The following is a 20,279-nucleotide window of genomic DNA, read 5'->3' as shown; positions in this document are numbered from 1 at the left end:
GCTACCTAACCTAACCTTACCTATAAATATAGGTTAGGTTAGGTTAGGTAGGGTTGGTTAGGTTCGGTCATATATCTACGTTAATTTTAACTCCAATAAAAAAAAATTGACCTCATACATAGAGAAAAGGGTTGTTTTATCATTTCATAAGAAAAAAATTATAGTAAATATATTAATTCAGGAAAACTTGGCTTATTAGGCAAATCGGGCCTTGAATAGTAGGCTGAGAAGTGAGTTCTGGCTACTAGGTACGACATATATATATATATATATATATATATATATATATATATATATATATATATATATATATATATATATATATATATATATATATATATTTATATATGCAAACAAGCCTGAATGGTCTCCAGGTTTGACCTGGGGACCATTTGACCCCACTTGACCATTCCCCAGGAATGGTCAAGTGGATTAAGGCGTCCTATACATACCAGTTGTGTTGCTCCTGGCAGTATGGGTTCGAGTCACTTCTGGGGTGTGAGCTTTCAGTTGCATATAGTCCTGGGGACCATTCAGGCTTGTTTGCATTTGTGTTCCTCACGTGTGCCCCAAAGAATGAGGTGATTTGATAAAATGCTACGCCCAAGATTGCCATCCGGGTGCCGGCGGGGGGGGGTCGGGGGTGGTTCAAATAGCTTTGGCTATCACCTCCTTATGTCCGGTCGAGATGGTCAAGTGGATTAAGGCGTCCTGTACATACCAGTTGTGTTGCTCCTGGCAGTATGGGTTCGAGTCACATTTGGGGTGTGAGTTTTCAGTTGCATATAGTCCTGGGGACCATTCAGGCTTTTTCGCATTTGTGTTTCTCACGTGTGCCCCAAAGAATGAGGTGATTTGATAAAATGCTATGTCCAAGATTGCCATCTGGGTGCTGGCAGGGGGATCTATCTTGAGGTTATCTTGAGATGATTTCGAGGCTTTAGTGTCCCCGCGGCCCAGTCCTCGACCAGGCCTCCACCCCCAGGAAGCAGCCCGTGACAGCTGACTTACTCCCAGGTACCTATTTACTGCTAGGTAACAGGGGCATTCAGGGTTAAAGAAACTTTGCCCATTTGTTTCTGCCTCATGCGGGAATTGAACCCGCGCCACAGAATTACGAATCCTGCGCGCTATCCACCAGGCTACGAGGCCCCCTACGAGGATGGTTCAAATAGCTTCGGCTATCACCTCCTTATGTCCGGTCGAGATGGTCAAGTGGATTAAGGCATCCTGTACACACCAGTTGTGTGGCTCCTGGCAGTATGAGTTCGAGTCACTTCTGGGGTGTGAGTTTTCAGTTATATATATATATATATATATATATATATATATATATATATATATATATATATATATATATATATATATATATTTATATATATATATATATATATATATATATATATATATATATTAGTATATTTTGGTAGCAGTCTTTCCTGTAGACATATATTATTAAATATGACCGAAAAAGTAAGATTAATAATTCTAACACGATTTTTCTCGATCTTTCTTATGTTACTTGTTGTCTTAGTAACGCCTGGAAAGAGATGTTGTTGTCTTGCCGATATACTGAGTTTCTTGAGGCTTACAGTCTCCAAGGGGGCATTTGAGGGCATAGACGACGTTTGTCTCTTTTAAAGCGTTCTGCTTTGTGTCTGGAGAGTTTCTCATGAGTAGGCTGGCTGTTTTTTTTGTTTAAAAGTAAATCGTCAGTTGTATCTTTTGATTTTTGTCTGTAGGGATAACAGTCTGTAGGGTAGCAGTCTTTCCTGTAAACATATATTATTAAATATGACCGAAAAAGCAAGATTAATAATTCTAACAGGAATTTTCTCAATATTTCTTATGTTTCATCATCAGCCCGATACCCACACCGACGTACAGACTGGCGAAGTGACTCAACGGTTTGCTGACTCCTTATGTCCCTTGCGCCTTAAGCCTTAAGTCTCCAGAGGAATTTGTTGACTTACTGCGAAGAGCCTCGTTGGACGTAGTATCATTGTTTACCAACGTACCTATGGATGAAACAATCGGGATGATAGCGGACAGAGTGTATCGTGATCCGGCTTGTACTCCTCTTGACATACCAGAAAACATTCTAAGGAAACTACTCCAAGCTTGTACTAGAGAGGCACCCTTCTTGAGCCCGGATAGGCACATGTATAACTTCTTCATGGGTACCATCGAGCAAAAGGTCTTAGTCGACATGAACTTGAAACCGGGCCATATACTACAGGTATGCTGACGACATTTTTACACAGGTACCTGAGGTCAGACATCTGCAGGAGCTGAAGGAGGCCTTTGACCAGAATTCTGTGTTGCGTTTCACTTACGAGATGGAGAAGGATGGGAAGCTGCCCTTTCTAGATGTAACAATCATGGAAAGGAGCGGAGGTTTCCACACTGCAGTCTACACTAAGGAAGCAAACATAGGAATGTGCCTAAATGCCAACAGTGACTGCCCAGACAGGTACAAGAGGAGTGTTGTTAACGCTTATGTCGACCGTGCTCTCAGCCACAGCTCAGGATGGAAGCAAGTCAATGAAGAACTCTGTAGGGTAAGGCAGGTCCTAGTCATCAACGGCTTCTCCAATGGTTTCGTTGAAGACATCATAAGAAGGTAGGTGAAACGCCATGCAACCTCTGAAGAGACAACTAACACAACACCTATACCCCCTATTAGACTATTTTACAGGAACTTTTTTCCACAACTCATAAAAGGGAGGAAAGGGTCCTGAAAGATATTGTTAATAGAAACGTTATCCCTACAGACAAAAATCAGAAGATACAATTGACGATTTACTATAAAACCAAAAAACGGCCAGCCTACTCATTAGAAACTCTCCAGACACAAAGCAGAACGCTTTGAAACAGACCAACGTCGTCTATGCCTTCAAATGCCCACTTGGGGACTGTAAGCCTCAAAGAACTCAGTATATAGGCAAGACAACAACATCTCTTTCTAGGCGATTAACGATGCATAAGCAACAGGGGCTCCATTAAGGAACATATAATCTCTTCCCACAATCAGACCATCACCAGAGAAATCTTCGCAAACAACACAGAAATCATCGATAGATACAGCGATAGCAGGCGGCTTGACATCTGCGAGGCACTACACATCAAGAAATCAACACCAGCAATCAACAGCCAATTAATGCTCAACTATATTCTACCCACTTCAAGACTCCGCTCCAATATAGAAACATCAAGAAATATGGGCCAATAGGCCCTCTGCAGTTACTTCCATTCTTACCTTTAATTTACCCAATTAATACCCATTGTTTCGTGTTCTGTCCTGTGTTGAAAGTTTTGTTCACCTCATCCAAAACTGTTGTAACATATCACCTCACCCAAAATGCGGGTATAAAATAAAGTGAAAGCTGTGTAAATCATAGCATAGTAAGAACTCTGTTTAGTGTTTGCAGGTTATAGTTGTGTGTGTGTAAACAAAAAGTCTTTGAAAATGTAATAAGTTATTACGAAACGCGTTCAAGTGTCGCGTCAGACAGGAAATAAAAATGAATTTTGGAGAACTGATTTTTCAGTTACCATCAACAGTGAAAAGAAACATAAGAAATATTGAGAAAATTCGTGTTAGAATTATTAATCTTACTTTTTCGGTCATATTTAATAATATATATATATATATATATATATATATATATATATATATATATATATATATATATATATATATATATACATATATATATATATATATATATATATATATATATATACATATATATATATATATACATATATATATATATACATATATATATATATGTATATATATATATATATATATATATATATATATATATATATATATATATATATATATATGTATATATATATACATACATATATATATATATATACATATATATATATATATATATATACATATATATATATATGTATATATATATATATATATATATATATATATATATATATATATATATGTATATATATATATACATACATATATATATATATATATATATATATATATATATATATATATATATACATACATATATATATATATATATATATATATATATATATATATATATAAGTTTATATATTAGTACATTAGTATTAGGATAGGCTGCAGGGCAGCTAGTATTTACGACTGTTGAAGAAAGTGTGCGCACGACGTGGCAGTTGGTGAGGAGGTGGTCGACGTTGAAGAAGTAGCCCCCCCCCCCCCCTTGAGAGGGTGTTAGACCCCATTTATATCTGCCCAGCTGACGGAGTTGTCGGAGGTCGTGAGAGGAGAGCTGCCAATGATCTCCCGAATATTTATGATATATATATCCATTCATGTACCATTACTATATTTAGATGTGTTCATGTAGCTTTTCGTTAGTAAATGTCATACATTTTTACTGATGTGTTTAAGTATACCTCCATATTGTCACTACGAGCATACATGAATGATATTTTAGCCCATCTATTGAACATTAAGATTCTATATAGAAATTTCCTAGTGGCTGGCAGTGTTAGAGTGACACAGACATTTATAAAAACGATCCCTAGGCTGGTAGTCCTGTTTCAACGCTGTAAGTGCAGCAACATTTTGCTATCAGGCAACATAGTGAATGATCACTGAACTGCATTGCTGGGGTGCAGATATATTAACCCAGCTGGCGACCTTGTTTAATAGTAGAGAAACGCAGGTGTGGAAAAGAGACCTGCGACCCTTTTGTTATGGCAAGTAAGACTCAGAGGGAATGCTGTTGAAGATAAACCTGAGTCTTCCTTTACTCTTCCTTGGGGTAAGGCCAGAATTGCTGGCACCAGTTTCCCCCGTGGTTGACTGAAGGTCTCCCAGGTGGCGGGAGCATAGACCTGCGGTGGTGGGCGTTACATGGTCCACACCTTTGGGATCAAATGACTCTGGTGATTTACGAAAGTCAGATAGACTGGCTATTCTTTCTTCTGAACCCCTAGCAGCCCCCTGGCTAGCTTAGCCCAGCCCATCCCTTGTAACAATACAGAACATATTGCACTCTAGACTGTAATGGTTGCTGAATACAGAACATATTGCACTCTACACGGAAATGGTTGCCATATACAGAACATATTGCGCTCTACACAGTAATGGTTGCCGGATACATTACATATTGCACTCTACACGATAATGGTTGCCGGAAGCAGAACATATTGCACACTACACTGTAATGGTTGCCGGGTACAATACATATTGCACTCTACACGATAATGGTTGCCGGAAGCAGAACATATTGCACTCTACACTGTAATGGTTGCCGGATGCAGAACATATTGCTCTCTACTCGGTAATGGTTGCTGGATACTCATAGAGGCTCACTGAATTGAGAGTACTATATTAAGTTGGATTAGGGCATGGCTATACATAAGGAAACAAAGAGGTAGTATAAATGGGGTTAAGTGGGAAAGTGGCAAAGTCAGAGTGGGAAAATGTTGTAAGTGGAGTGCCTGAAGGCTCTGTCCTGGGACCTCTGTTATTCATAATACATATAAATGATTTAGGTTTAGGTTTGAGGTAATACTTGCAAATTTGCCGATGATACAAAAATTAAGTTGAAATATACACGGAAAAAGACTCTATCACTTCAAAACGATCTAAATAGGACGTTGAAATGGTCAAAAGATTGGCAAATTCAGTTTAATGCTGACAAATTTAAGGTTTTGAGGCAAGGTAATGATGATATTGTTACAAGATATGAGCTAGATGGTGTTGAGATTGCAAAGTCGGATTGCAAAAGGGATTTATGATAAGTAAAAATTTAAAACCAAACAATCAATGCATAAATGTTAGTAATAAGACAAATAGGACTTTGGGATTTATTTATCAAAGCGTTAGTAATAAGACGCCTGGTGTTGTTCTTCAGCTATATCATGCTCTTGTTTGGCCCCATTAAGATTATTCAGTACAGTTTTGGTCGCCATACTACAGAATGGATATAAATTCCTTAGAACGCGTCCACTGTAAGATGACAAAGTTAATTCCCCAAATTATAAAACTGTCATATGTAGAAAGATTAACAAAGCTTAAATTATGTTCTCTAGATCGGGGAAGAATGATGGTTGACATGATAGAGGTGTACAAGTGGATGAATGAACATAACAAAGGTGATTTTAATAAGGTATTAAAAGTATCAACACAAGACAGAACAGGAAATAATTGGCTTAAATTGGATTAGTTTAGATTTAGGAAAGATCTGGGTAAGCACTGGTTCGGTAACAGGGTTGTTGATTTGTGGAACCAATTACTGCATAACATAATAGAAGTAGGATCCCTTAATGGTTTCAAGCGTAGGTTAGACATATATGAATGAGATTGGGTGGGTATAAAGAGGAGCTGCCACAGATGGGCCATTAGGCCATCTGCAGCTACCTCCATTCTAATGTTCTTAAACAGAACATATTGCACTCTCGACGGTAATGGTAGACGGATATAGAACATATTACACGATGCACGGTAATGGGTATCTAAAACCGAACAAAGTTGTTCAACCAGCAAGGTAATTATAATTTATTAGTTCCATGTTGTGGTCAGCTAATATTACTTACTGGTAGAAAGTTTTTTCAACAAAAACTTCCCTAAAGTTGTAACTGTGACCATCACTGCAACTAATAATACCACCAGTACGACTGCAGCAGGAGAGATTACTCATCTCCGTCAGTAGTCATGTCACACCAGGCAGACACCGGCCGTCCCTCCCTGTGGGAGAGATTACTCACCTCCGTCAGTAGTCATGTCACACCAGGAAGACACCGGCCGTCCCTCCCTGTGGGAGAGATTACTCACCTCCGTCAGTAGTCATGTCACACCAGGAAGACACCGGCCGTCCCTCCCTATGGGAGAGATTACTCACCTCCGTCAGTAGTCATGTCACACCAGGAAGACACCGGCCGTCCCTCCCTGTGGGAGAGATTACTCACCTCCGTCAGTAGTCATGTCACACCAGACAGACACCGGCCGTCCCTCCCTGTGGGAGAGATTACTCACCTCCGTCAGTAGTCATGTCACACCAGACAGACACCGGCCGTCCCTCCCTGTGGGAGAGATTACTCACCTCCGTCAGTAGTCATGTCACACCAGACAGACACCGGCCGTCCCTCCCTGTGGGAGAGATTACTCACCTCCGTCAGTAGTCATGTCACACCAGACAGACACCGGCCGTCCCTCCCTGTGGGAGAGATTACTCACCTCCGTCAGTAGTCATGTCACACCAGGCAGACACCGGCCGTCCCTCCCTGTGGGAGAGATTACTCACCTCCGTCAGTAGTCATGTCACACCAGACAGACACCGGCCGTCCCTCCCTGTGGGAGAGATTACTCACCTCCGTCAGTAGTCATGTCACACCAGGCAGACACCGGCCGTCCCTCCCTGTGGGAGAGATTACTCACCTCCGTCAGTAGTCATGTCACACCAGGCAGACACCGGCCGTCCCTCCCTGTGGGAGAGATTACTCACCTCCGTCAGTAGTCATGTCACACCAGGCAGACACCGGCCGTCCCTCCCTGTGGGAGAGATTACTCACCTCCGTCAGTAGTCATGTCACACCAGGCAGACACCGGCCGTCCCTCCCTGTGGGAGAGATTACTCACCTCCGTCAGTAGTCATGTCACACCAGGCAGACACCGGCCGTCCCTCCCTGTGGGAGAGATTACTCACCTCCGTCAGTAGTCATGTCACACCAGGCAGACACCGGCCGTCCCTCCCTGTGGGAGAGATTACTCACCTCCGTCAGTAGTCATGTCACACCAGGAAGACACCGGCCGCCCCTCCCTGTGGGAGAGATTACAACTCATAAAACACCTCAACAATTCACCAGGTGAAAGCCTGGACATCACTCACATATTGTGGGAAATGTCCAGCAGCTACATAAAACTCTCCAGAACTAAGCATGTTTATTATAACTATGGAGACAAAGCCCACATCACGGATAAAGTCGTCTTGTGTGAGTCCAGGACCCGCACTCCATTTTAGTATGACTCATGCTGAATTACGAAAACTGAGTCACTTGTATTGTGTCACTCATCCTGAGGCACTCATATTGAGTCACACTGACTCAGTTTTTTGAGTCACTTAACCTGAGGCACTCATACTGAGTCTCATTGACTCAATGATAAATCACTTCTATTGAGTCAATTATAATGTCACTCAAACTGATTCATTTATACTGAATCATACAAAGTCACTCCTACACAGTTGCTCATTCTGAGTCACCCTCATGGAATCACTCAATCTAACTCACTTTGAATCATTTGAATTTTGTCATTGTTACTGAGCAACTGCCATTGATTCATTAATACTGCATCACTCGTGCTAAAGCACGCATAATCGGTCACTCACACTAAGTTAGAAATCTGTGTCACTATTAGTGAGTCACACGTCTGAGATGTGGGAAATGTTTATTATATTGCCTATCATCGAGGTATTTGGTGGTGTGAGAGTATGAACTCCTCCTAAGTGTTCCCCCTAGTAACACCAGTCTACACCCTTCCACACTAGCTCCTATTGAACTCCTCCTAAGTGTTCCCCCCAGCAACACCCTCTCAACGATAGTCTGCACGCTGTGGTACCCTACTCACCACATTTCTCCAGTCAGATTTCTTCCCATTTAGCACGACCTTTTGTTTTCTTTGTTTTAACCATTGTTTTATTCATTCCAGTGTTATATCATTTATTCCATGGGCCTGTAATTTCCTTGCTAGTCTTTCGTGTGGTACCTTTTATCGAAAGTATTATCACTGTCCATAAATACTACATCTGCTGAAAATCCCTTGACTTAGTAGCTCGTTACCGTTTCCAAAAATTGGATCTATTTTTTAACAAACCCATGTTGCGTTGATTTTACAAGATTGCTCACTGTGAGAAGGTGGATAATTCTCTCCCTTAGGATTCTCCTCATGAGCTTGCAGATGTGTGATGTCAAGCTAGTCGGACGCAGGTTTTCTACTGATCTTTCTACTTTTTTTTGGAAATAGGGGTGACAATGGGGGGTAGAAATAGCCCAAGCTACCTTTTGAGATGTATCAGACTGTCTCAATAAACGTACTTGAACTTGAAGGGGTGACCTTTGCTTATTTCCAATCTAGGGAGAACTACCCCGTGGCCCAGAGATTTTCTGAAAAGAAGTTTCAGTGGTAGGTACAGTTCCTCTGCCAGTTCCTTTACGGCATTGAATTTAATTCCGTCCACACCTGGAGTGTTTGAGTCTTATAGTTTGTCAGTGTTCTTCCTGATAATGTCGCACATTATGGGTATATATCACTTAATTCGTTCTCTTCACCTCCTTCAAACAATTGTGTCGGTAATGGGATACCATCTAATCTTTCTAGTGTAAACACCGATGTAAAGTATTCATTCAGAGTGCTTGCTGCCCTTTTATTGTCCATTATAATTTCGTTAGTCTCATCTTTCTAGGGTCCTACAAAGTCTTTTGTTTAGTTTTACTTCTTATATAGATATAGAACGACTTTGAATCTTTTTTAATATTTTAAGCAAGTTGTTTTTCGTAGCTTCTTTTCGCTGATCTGTTTTCCAGGGTGGCTCAGTTTAAAGATTTTTATATATCTCATAATCAATGATGTTCATCATGGATTTATACCTCCCCCAGAGGGCGTTTATATTATATTACTAGCTATACCCGGCGACGTGTTGCTGTGGCTCAGCAACACATGTGCGTTCCTGAGCCACAACAACCTTCCCCTGTCTCCCAATCCTCCCCACCATTCCTCCTGCCCTGTCCCCTCATACTCCCAACCATTCCCCCTTCCTCCCAAGCATTCCTCACTCACCCGTCCCCTCTTCCTCCCAACAATTCCCCACTCCCCCATCCCCTCGTCCTCCCCACTATTCCTCCCCCTCCCCGTCCTTTTGTCCTCCCCAACATCCCCCACTCCTCCATCCCCTCGTCCTCCCTACCATTCCCCCCACCCCCTCGTCCTTTCCACCAACCCCTACTCCTCTGTCCCTCTTATCCTCCCCACCGTTCTCCATTCCCCTAGCCCCTCGTCCCCACCAACCACAACTGCCCCGTCCCCTCGTCCTTCCCACTATTATCCCCTCCCCTGTCCCTTCATCTTCCCAAACATTCCCCTCTCCTATCCCCTCTTCTTCCCCCAACATTCCCCACTCCCTCATTCGATGCATTCCCCTAACGATCTGATACTCCCATCAGAAAATTTGGAACATCAAAGGATCTGATGTTCCCATCACTGAAATATAAGAAAAACAGCTAAAAATGAAATGAGAATATGAAAAATAAAAAAATAAACTATACACACGAAATGAACGGTATGGTAAAAAACAGCTCAATTCCAATGCAATTCACACAGAATAATTTAATCAAAATGAAAATAAATCAAAATCTATGAAAATTCAATTTATTAATTCAATCAGAAACATTGAAATGGAATTGTAACATATTTAGTATAGCATGTGTGTTGCTCTTACATGCAACACAGGGGAGACATCTCCCGTCATGCAGTGTGCAGTCTCACCTCCACAGATCTCCAGTATCAGCTCTTGATACTAGTAATGGCTCAAAACGGCCACCACGTATGGGCTATTCATGCCCGTGCCACCTTTTGGGTGGATTAATCTTCATCAATCATTACATGCAACAGATGGCGTTGTTTTCCAAAAAATGCATAATTTTACCTGTCACAGGTGTGGCATCTATACTAATACTTACGAAATGAATGATATGGTAAACAACACACCTCAATTCTAGCACAATGTCACACAAAATACTTCAATAAAAAATAAAATAAGTTGAAATCTATAAAATTAAAATTTATCAATGCAATCGGAAATCGTAATTTGTGAGATATTTAATATAGTGTGCATGTTGCTATTATGCACAACAGATGGCACTGTTTTTCAAAACGCATGTTTTTACCTGTCACAGGTATGGCATCTATATAGTAGGCATATAAAAAGATGTGCCTATTTGAATGCAACGTAGTGTGAAAATTTCAAAGCAATCGGTGAAGAACTTTCGATGATTACAGCGTGTGTTGCTCTTATGTCCAACAGATGGCACTATTTAAAAAAAAAACATGTTTTTTCCTGTCACATGTGAGGCATTTATTTTGTAGATATATAAAAAGACGTGCCTATTCGAATGCAACGTTGTGTCAAATTTTCATAGCAATCGGTAAAGAGGTTTCGAAGATTTCCCTCACATGAAAAACGCAGTTTTTCAGAGAAAGCATGTTTTTTACCGTCACTGACGTGACATCTATATAGAATGTATATAAAAACGTGTTTGGATACGAATGGAACGTTGTGTGAAAATTTCTAGGCAATCGGTGTAGAACTTTCGGAGATTAGCGATTTTGAACAAACGAACATTTCCATTTATATTTATATAGATTTAAAATTTTGTGGTTTCCTTTGGTAGGGAGGAAGAAGAATACACTACGCCTGAAGCTAAAATACAGTTTGTCACCTCAGTAGTTTAGGATACAACTGAGGTGACTAAATCCAGCAAAGGCATAAACCAATTATTATTTGCCAATCTATGCATGATTGATTCATGTTTGACTTAATATTAAAATTTTATTTAAGTATTGAGTAGTGTTACAAGGTTTAGCATCTCTGTGAAAGTTCTCTAGTCCTATGTCTCTCACCTGTTGAAACTTAGATGTCTTGTTCATTGTAACTGACCTATAGATTGGTCTATTTTATAGGTGTCGTAAACTAGGATAAGTGTTTGCGAGAGTTACATATTCCCACATGTATCTGGTACTTCTTCCGGAACAACTTGTCACATGTGTCTGGTCCTTCTGAATCTACCAATATGTCTGGTCCTTCTGAACCTCCCAGAAGTGTCTGGTCCTTCTGAACCTCCCAGAAGTGTCTGGTCCTTCTGAACCACCCACATGTGTCTGGTCCTTCTGAACCACCCACATGTGTCTGGTCCTTCTGAACCTCCCAGAAGTGTCTGGTCCTTCTGAACCTCCCAGAAGTGTCTGGTCCTTCTGAACCACCCACATGTGTCTGGTCCTTCTGAACCACCCACATGTGTCTGGTCCTTCTGAACCTCCCACATGTGTCTGGTCCTTCTGAACCACCCACATGTGTCTGGTCCTTCTGAACCACCCACATGTGTCTGGTCCTTCTGAACCACCCACATGTGTCTGGTCCTTCTGAACCTCCCAGAAGTGTCTGGTCCTTCTGAACCACCCACATGTGTCTGGTCCTTCTGAACCACCCACATGTGTCTGGTCCTTCTGAACCACCCACATGTGTCTGGTCCTTCTGAACCACCCACATGTGTCTGGTCCTTCTGAACCTCCCACATGTGTCTGGTCCTTCTGAACCACCCACATGTGTCTGGTCCTTCTGAACCACCCACATGTGTCTGGTCCTTCTGAACCACCCACATGTGTCTGGTCCTTCTGAACCTCCCAGAAGTGTCTGGTCCTTCTGAACCACCCACATGTGTCTGGTCCTTCTGAACCACCCACATGTGTCTGGTCCTTCTGAACCACCCACATGTGTCTGGTCCTTCTGAACCTCCCAGAAGTGTCTGGTCCTTCTGAACCACCCACATGTGTCTGGTCCTTCTGAACCACCCACATGTGTCTGGTCCTTCTGAACCACCCACATGTGTCTGGTCCTTCTGAACCACCCACATGTGTCTGGTCCTTCTGAACCACCCACATGTGTCTGGTCCTTCTGAACCACCCACATGTGTCTGGTCCTTCTGAACCTCCCACATGTGTCTGGTCCTTCTGAACCACCCACATGTGTCTGGTCCTTCTGAACCACCCACATGTGTCTGGTCCTTCTGAACCACCCACATGTGTCTGGTCCTTCTGAACCTCCCAGAAGTGTCTGGTCCTTCTGAACCACCCACATGTGTCTGGTCCTTCTGAACCTCCCACATGTGTCTGGTCCTTCTGAACCACCCACATGTGTCTGGTCCTTCTGAACCACCCACATGTGTCTGGTCCTTCTGAACCTCCCAGAAGTGTCTGGTCCTTCTGAACCACCCACATGTGTCTGGTCCTTCTGAACCACCCACATGTGTCTGGTCCTTCTGAACCACCCACATGTGTCTGGTCCTTCTGAACCACCCACATGTGTCTGGTCCTTCTGAACCTCCCACATGTGTCTGGTCCTTCTGAACCACCCACATGTGTCTGGTCCTTCTGAACCACCCACATGTGTCTGGTCCTTCTGAACCACCCACATGTGTCTGGTCCTTCTGAACCTCCCAGAAGTGTCTGGTCCTTCTGAACCACCCACATGTGTCTGGTCCTTCTGAACCACCCACATGTGTCTGGTCCTTCTGAACCACCCACATGTGTCTGGTCCTTCTGAACCTCCCAGAAGTGTCTGGTCCTTCTGAACCACCCACATGTGTCTGGTCCTTCTGAACCACCCACATGTGTCTGGTCCTTCTGAACCACCCACATGTGTCTGGTCCTTCTGAACCACCCACATGTGTCTGGTCCTTCTGAACCTCCCAGAAGTGTCTGGTCCTTCTGAACCACCCACATGTGTCTGGTCCTTCTGAACCACCCACATGTGTCTGGTCCTTCTGAACCACCCACATGTGTCTGGTCCTTCTGAACCACCCACATGTGTCTGGTCCTTCTGAACCACCCACATGTGTCTGGTCCTTCTGAACCACCCACATGTGTCTGGTCCTTCTGAACCGGACCAATTTCCCACATGTGCCTGGTCCTTCTGAACCGGACCAATTTCCCACATGTGGCTGGTCCTTCTGAACCGGAATAATTGGACCAATTGTCTGGTCCTTTACATAAAATTATTTCATGTGAGTCCTTCATTCTGATTCCATCAAAATGAGTTAATCTTGCTTATTCACTCATATCCAGTCACTCATACTAAGTGACTAGGGGAGCCGGTGGCCGAGCGGACAGCACGCTAGACACGTGATCCTGTAATCCCGGGTTCGAATCCGGGCGCCGGAGAGAAACGATGGGCAGAGTTTCTTTCACCCCTATGCCCCTGTTAGCTAGCAGTAAATAAGTATCTGGGAGTTAGTCAGCTGTCACGGGCTGCTTCCTGGGGTGTGTATGTGTGTGTGGTGTGGGAAAAAAAGTAGTAGTAGTAGAAACAGTTGATTGACAGTTGAGAGGCGGGCCGAAAGAGCAGAGCTCAACCCCGGCAAGCACAACTACGTGAATGCAACTAGGTGAATACTAACATTACGTCTTTCATAGTGAGGTACTCGCACTGAGTCATTCATATTGATTTATTCATACTGAATCACTCAAAATTTGTTACTCGTAATAAATCTGTCATTCTGATTCACTCTGAGTAATTTAGGCATAGTCACTCATATTGACTCATACTGAATCACTCTCACTGGTCAATTAAACTCCGCCAACTCTACTACGTCACTCATACTTTATCACTCATACTGAGTCCTCATACTGTGTTACTTATAAGGAGTCAATCATTCGTACTTTTAATAAAACACATCTGGAAAAAGAAGGCTGGGTGAACTTTATTTTCTTTAATTGTCACAAAGAATTGATACTGTTCCTTATGAAAGACTGTTGGAAAAGGTGGAGGAGCAAGCAGGTATAGCTGGGAAAACACTGATCTGCGTAAGAGACGACCTAAAGGACAGAAAACCGAGAGTCATAGTGAAAGAAGAGGTATCGCGTTGGAAGAATGAAACAAGGGTATTTCCCCGTGGATCCCTATAGTGCGTCACTCACACTGAGTTATTCATACAAAATCACACATGCTAAGTCACTAATACTGTGTCACTCACACAGAGTTACTCTTAATGCACCAATCATATTGAGTCACTCATATTAGTCCCCTCATACAGAGTTAATAATATTTAGTCATACTTGGTGATTTTCTCATGCTGAATCCCTTAAAATGAGTCACTCACATAGATAATTCATACTGTCACTCCTATTTAGTTACATATTCTAAGTAACTCAATCTTTGTCACTCAAATGGGTCAATAATATTGAGTCACTCATACTGATTCACTGAATTACTCATAATGAATCATTACTGATTTACTGAATTACTCATTACTCATAATGAGTCACTCATATTGAACCACTCACGTTGATGAATTTATGCAGGTAATTATTCTGTCACTCATAGTTATTCACACTGAGTCATTCATACTGAGTAACTTGAGCTGATTCACCGACATCAGTGGGTGAAACAGTTATAGTCATTAATTATAAGTGAGTCAACTCACTTATAATGAATCACTAAGACTGGACCACTGATGCCAAGTCACTCACAGCCATTAATACTGTGTCAGTCAGACATGGTCATTCATAATGCTTCATTCAACTGTGTATATTATTTCTCTTAAATAGAGAATTATTTAATATAATTGCTCTAGTGTTCTCAATACAATATTTACCAATTGCCATCCCACAACAGGGTAGGATATACATTGACTAATGTTTATTGATAACCTAGTCCCCAATTACCATTGACTAGTTGAACTATTTATTGTTCATACTAGTCCCATTAGTTCCATACTCTAGTTGTACTATGTTAAACAACCTAGCACCATTAATGAATGGTACAGATCCTATTTTGGGTGTAATTGTTATCAGCTCGAGTTGAGTTGTGTTTATATAATAATTTACTTATAATCATTGCACTTTTTGAGTGATTAATTAGTGTCTATACCATCCTAGGATGATAATTGAGGAGCTAACCTAAAGGTACTTTCAATGACACTGGTTTATGACTCAAATCATTAGTGTGTATGATTATATATATCTAATGTGTATTAATTTTAAGTGCCAACCTCTGAAAGAGGTAGAGTATAGCCAAGTGGTTACAGAATTTTACCCTAGGCTACCATCAGTACTTGCTCGCAATTTATGAGCCAGTAATATCTAATTAACAAGTCAGCATGACTAATCCTCAGAAAGCAAAACGTGCTTTAACAGCAAGTAAACGTCAACTGTCAAGAGATCTCGACCAATATGAACAGTTGTTATATGAGCCTATAGTTAATTATCGTCGGTTGAAAATACCACTATTACAGATTCAAACCCAATTGCCTATATTGAAAGCAAATAGGAAATGTTACCAAAATCAGATCCACAACGACGACGACGAAATAGTAGTTGAAGATGTGGAACCATTCCTGTCTGACCTAGCACAATATGAAGAAACTCAAGCCAGGTTGGAACACTTACACAGGATTATTGAGTCAGAACAAATAGCAGGTACATCAAATAAAGTAGATAATATTATGGATGATCTGGATCTTTATGAGAATAAATCTCAAGCCAGATTAGATCCTTTCAACGAATTAATCAAAGAGGATAAAGCCTCACCCACTACAGCTTCACCTAATATTATACTACCAGAAATTAAACAGTTCTCAGACAATTTATCCACAGTCTCTGTGGATTCTGAAAACCCCAATATCTGAGGCTACTAAGTTAACATGCCTCCAAACTGAAAATAAAGGTGAAGCTGAACCAGTACTAGAAAATGTAAATTAAAATAGCGACAGCACTAATTTCCCAGTCCAGCTTCCTAGGGATAATGCTGGCAATACGAAAACTGTCATACATTTAGTACTACAATTGCTGGACTTACCTCAACGTGATCAGACTGCTGACTCATTACAATCCTTCAGCATGGAGTTTGAGTCACTACTAAGAACATTCAGTCTTAAGGTTGATATAACCACTAGTGAGTGGATGACCAAAGTAGTCCTTCAACGAAAATTGTCCAGCGATATACTAGATGAATTATACACACGTCAACATAACACCATCCTGACAGTACAGGACATCACTGAAGGTTTGCGTTCCATCATTAACAAACGACGTGCAAATGAGGAAGTTAAAGCCTCTTGCGAGCCTTCAGAAATAGAAAATAATAGTCAATTAAAGGGTAAAACAACTACCCCAAATAAACATCAACCAATTACTTTCACACCAAGTTGGAGAAAATCTGGTAATGCAGCAGAATCCTCAAAGCCTACTGTTACTAGTTAACCCAAACCTGTAACTTCCAAGCATGCAGTAGGCTGGGGGGGACATGTATGTTCTGCAAAAAGAAACATTCAATATACCGTTATGCCAATTATCCAGAGAGAGACACTCGTATTAAGCGACTCCAGAAATTAGGGAGATGTGCAAGGTGACTCAATTTAACACCTGCAACAGGTGTAGAAGAGGTAAACACCATGCAGCACTGTGCAAGCATACGAAATTAACGTATTCTAGACCCAAGGTGAAAGATAGCATTCCCACTACAGTACAGTACAGTACTGCAAGGAGAAACAAACAATTAGTGTTCAATCGGCATAGTCTAAAGGTAATACGACTTTGCCTACTGCCCAAATTACCATCCAGAATAAGAGGGCCAAGGTTATAAGAGGGCAAACAACCCGTGGGTTGTTTGACCAAGGGTCCCAGAGAACATATGTCACTACAAAGTTGGCAGATGAACTAAAATTAACCCAGACGACAATCAATATCTCAGGGTTTCTAACAGATACAGAACCTCAAGTCTACCAGGTGGTAAAACCATCAGTACGGTAGGCAGTTACGTCTGTCAAGTAAAAGCCATTGTGGTGGACAAAATTCCGGCAGACCTACAAATGCAACGTCTGGGAGCAACTGCCAAATTCCTGAGAAAGAGAGGAATAAAAATGGCAGATAATATTAAGTCTGATCACCTCACTGACTTTGGTATCCTTGTAGGGACAGACTGCTACCATCGATATCCCTACTAAATATCATGGCATAACCATGTTAATTTAAATTCTGCAGAAGGTAAATTACTCTCAGGCCCAGTATAAGTCTGAGGACACCTATGCCTGCATATAAACAATACCAGTAGAAATCTAAATTTGTCAGCTGATTATATATCTTCAGTAGCATTATACTAAGGAGATTACAGCTGACTATAGCAACAGAGATTGATCTTAATATCATCATTTAAAGCTGAAGATGAGTTCATGAGGCCTCAGTGGCAAATCAGTGAACAGTAGCCTAAACAGCTACAAGTCACTGCGACAAATGTCACTGAACCCACTGCAGTCTCAGAACCATACTTGACTTTAATGATGGACTATTCAATCCTCTGAATTCACTAAATTAAATCCCAATAAATCTGAAAACTGATTTTGATACATTTATTATTTAATCAAGATGAATTCCATGGGCCTTGGTGTATATATATATCAGTGACCAGTTACCTGAACAAGCTTCAAGTTATATCTAATGTTACTGATCTCACTGCAGTCCCTGAATCATACTTGACTGTAGTACTTGATCACATTCAGTCCTCTGGGTTGATATGTAATTAGGCTATAATTTTAGCCTTTCAAGAGTTAACACTTTGGCGTGCCCGCTCGCCAGCCCTCAACTGTGCGATTTGGGTCCCAGGGTTTCTCAGGAGCGCGCGTTAATTCTGAAAAGGTACTCTCTTCAACTTTGTCACCTTAATTCTCGTCCTACGAGATTCAATTTGGTATCATTGTGTTCGCAATAGAATTCTCTACAGCACTAAATGCATATAACCTCCAAAAGCCCGGCTAATTACCCGCAGCAAACAGAGAAAGTGCGAACGAGTTACCCAGGAGCGCGCAAAAGCGATAAAATGTGTTCACTCTTTTCACTCTGGTCACCTCAATTTTCGTCCTAGGTCTTTCATTTTGGTATCAATAGGTTCGCAATAGAATTCTCTAGAGGAACATTAGCATATAAAATAAAAAACTTAGTCAAGCTCCACCCGCCGACGAGTTGAAGACAGGCCACGCGTTAAACGCGAGTGAGCACCCAGACGCCTTCCAGCTACTCTCCCAATTCCTGCCTACAAATGTTTAGTATTTAGTATTTTAGTATATGTAGTATTATAGTTCAGTATTTTTTTGTGTAGTAGTTGTACATCACATAAGCATTGTAGATAGCCATTTGCACAAAATAGAAGGTCATTTTCTTCGTCCATTTGTGAGTTTTCCTTATGAAGTGATAATATTTGATCATTTGGTCAAAGTGATCAACACCTTTCATGTTTGTATTGTAGTCACAGATTGCATTCGGCTTGTTGACAGTTACCAAACAGTCCAAAAAAAATCGGATAAAAACCTGATTTTTGGCAATTATTTTAGTGGATGACGCAATGCTGCGTCATCCCCGAGATTACCGACAGTAAACGGATGACACAATGCTGCATCATGCCCAGACTAAAGTATTAATTAATTAACAGGGAAATGAAATCGCACTAGACTTCTAACCCCTGCAACTCGAGTACAGGACATCAGTCCTGTACGAACAGATGCACAAATGTGTGATTAATAACTACTAACATCAAATTAACCTAATAATTCGAAGGAGGAGTATCGATGTTCGTCTGTTCTAAATAGGACTTCGACCCATGATCAGCCCCAGGGAAATTATGTCGGAAAACCCGACACCATTTACTAATAATAAATTCAATTGGTAGATAATATTGCTGCTGTTGTATTCACAAGTTAACCCATAGAAATGGAGCTTGTAGTGGAATTTTCCATAATAGAAAACGGGATATCATTGCCACATAGTGTTATAAATTCACCAGCTATTCTGTTGAGAATTATTCTTAAATACAGTAGTCTTATTCATCATGAGAACATCTCATTTGAATTAACTTAATTATCAGTATCAAAATAGAGTAAATGTGACCCTTCTATCACCTATTGACATCTGGACAAAGAGAGCCAGGAGTGTCAGTGGTGAGAGAGGTCAGCCATTGTTAATCACATAGTGGCTGGAGCAAAGTCAGCTCCTATAAATTCTCCTTTGGACGAAGTGTAATAGAGATCAACGTAGTGCTTCTACCCTCATCAACACGCAATCAACATCTAAACAAGGGAAGTGTCTTACCGAAACCCGTTTACCGAATCATTTTTGGCCAGTTAATGTTAAGTAGATATAGGGCGAACTGGTTAGGACACTAGACAAGCCACTTAACACAGCTAATTAGTACTTGGTCCTTATCTAATAATATATAAATGTTTCATCTGATATAGCTGTCATATATTAGGATTCCGGCTTTACAGCTAGTGCCCTTTGACAGGAACAAGAAGAGGAAGCAAGAATTAATCTTGATACATCAGTTACTAGGGGTGTTAGAAGCTAGCCTCACATGAGGATTATTTGGTGTCTACATCCTAGTTAGTGCAGAGGGTAGTGGTGCAGAGGAGGGGGAGGGTAGTAATGCAGGGGAGGATGAGGGTAGTGGTGCAGAGAAGGAGGAGGGTAGCGGTGCAGAGGAGGG

The 20,279-nt window shown here is 41.2% G+C and overlaps 1 protein-coding gene across 2 annotated transcripts in view; it reads right to left on the bottom strand.

Moving 5' to 3' along the window:
* LOC123760773 (angiopoietin-related protein 7) overlaps nt 1-20,279 on the bottom strand; it is a 557,761-nt gene that overhangs the window by 383,192 nt on the left and 154,290 nt on the right. For both annotated transcript variants that reach the window (XM_069328203.1, XM_069328204.1), the window contains exon 5: nt 7,753-7,799. In XM_069328203.1, coding sequence (XP_069184304.1) covers nt 7,753-7,799 — 47 coding nt within the window. The remainder of the gene's footprint in view (nt 1-7,752; nt 7,800-20,279) is intronic.

This window comes from Procambarus clarkii, chromosome 21, assembly GCF_040958095.1.
Source record: "Procambarus clarkii isolate CNS0578487 chromosome 21, FALCON_Pclarkii_2.0, whole genome shotgun sequence".
Lineage (NCBI taxonomy): Eukaryota > Metazoa > Arthropoda > Malacostraca > Decapoda > Cambaridae > Procambarus > Procambarus clarkii.
This window is presented reverse-complemented; position numbering and strand designations above follow the sequence as displayed.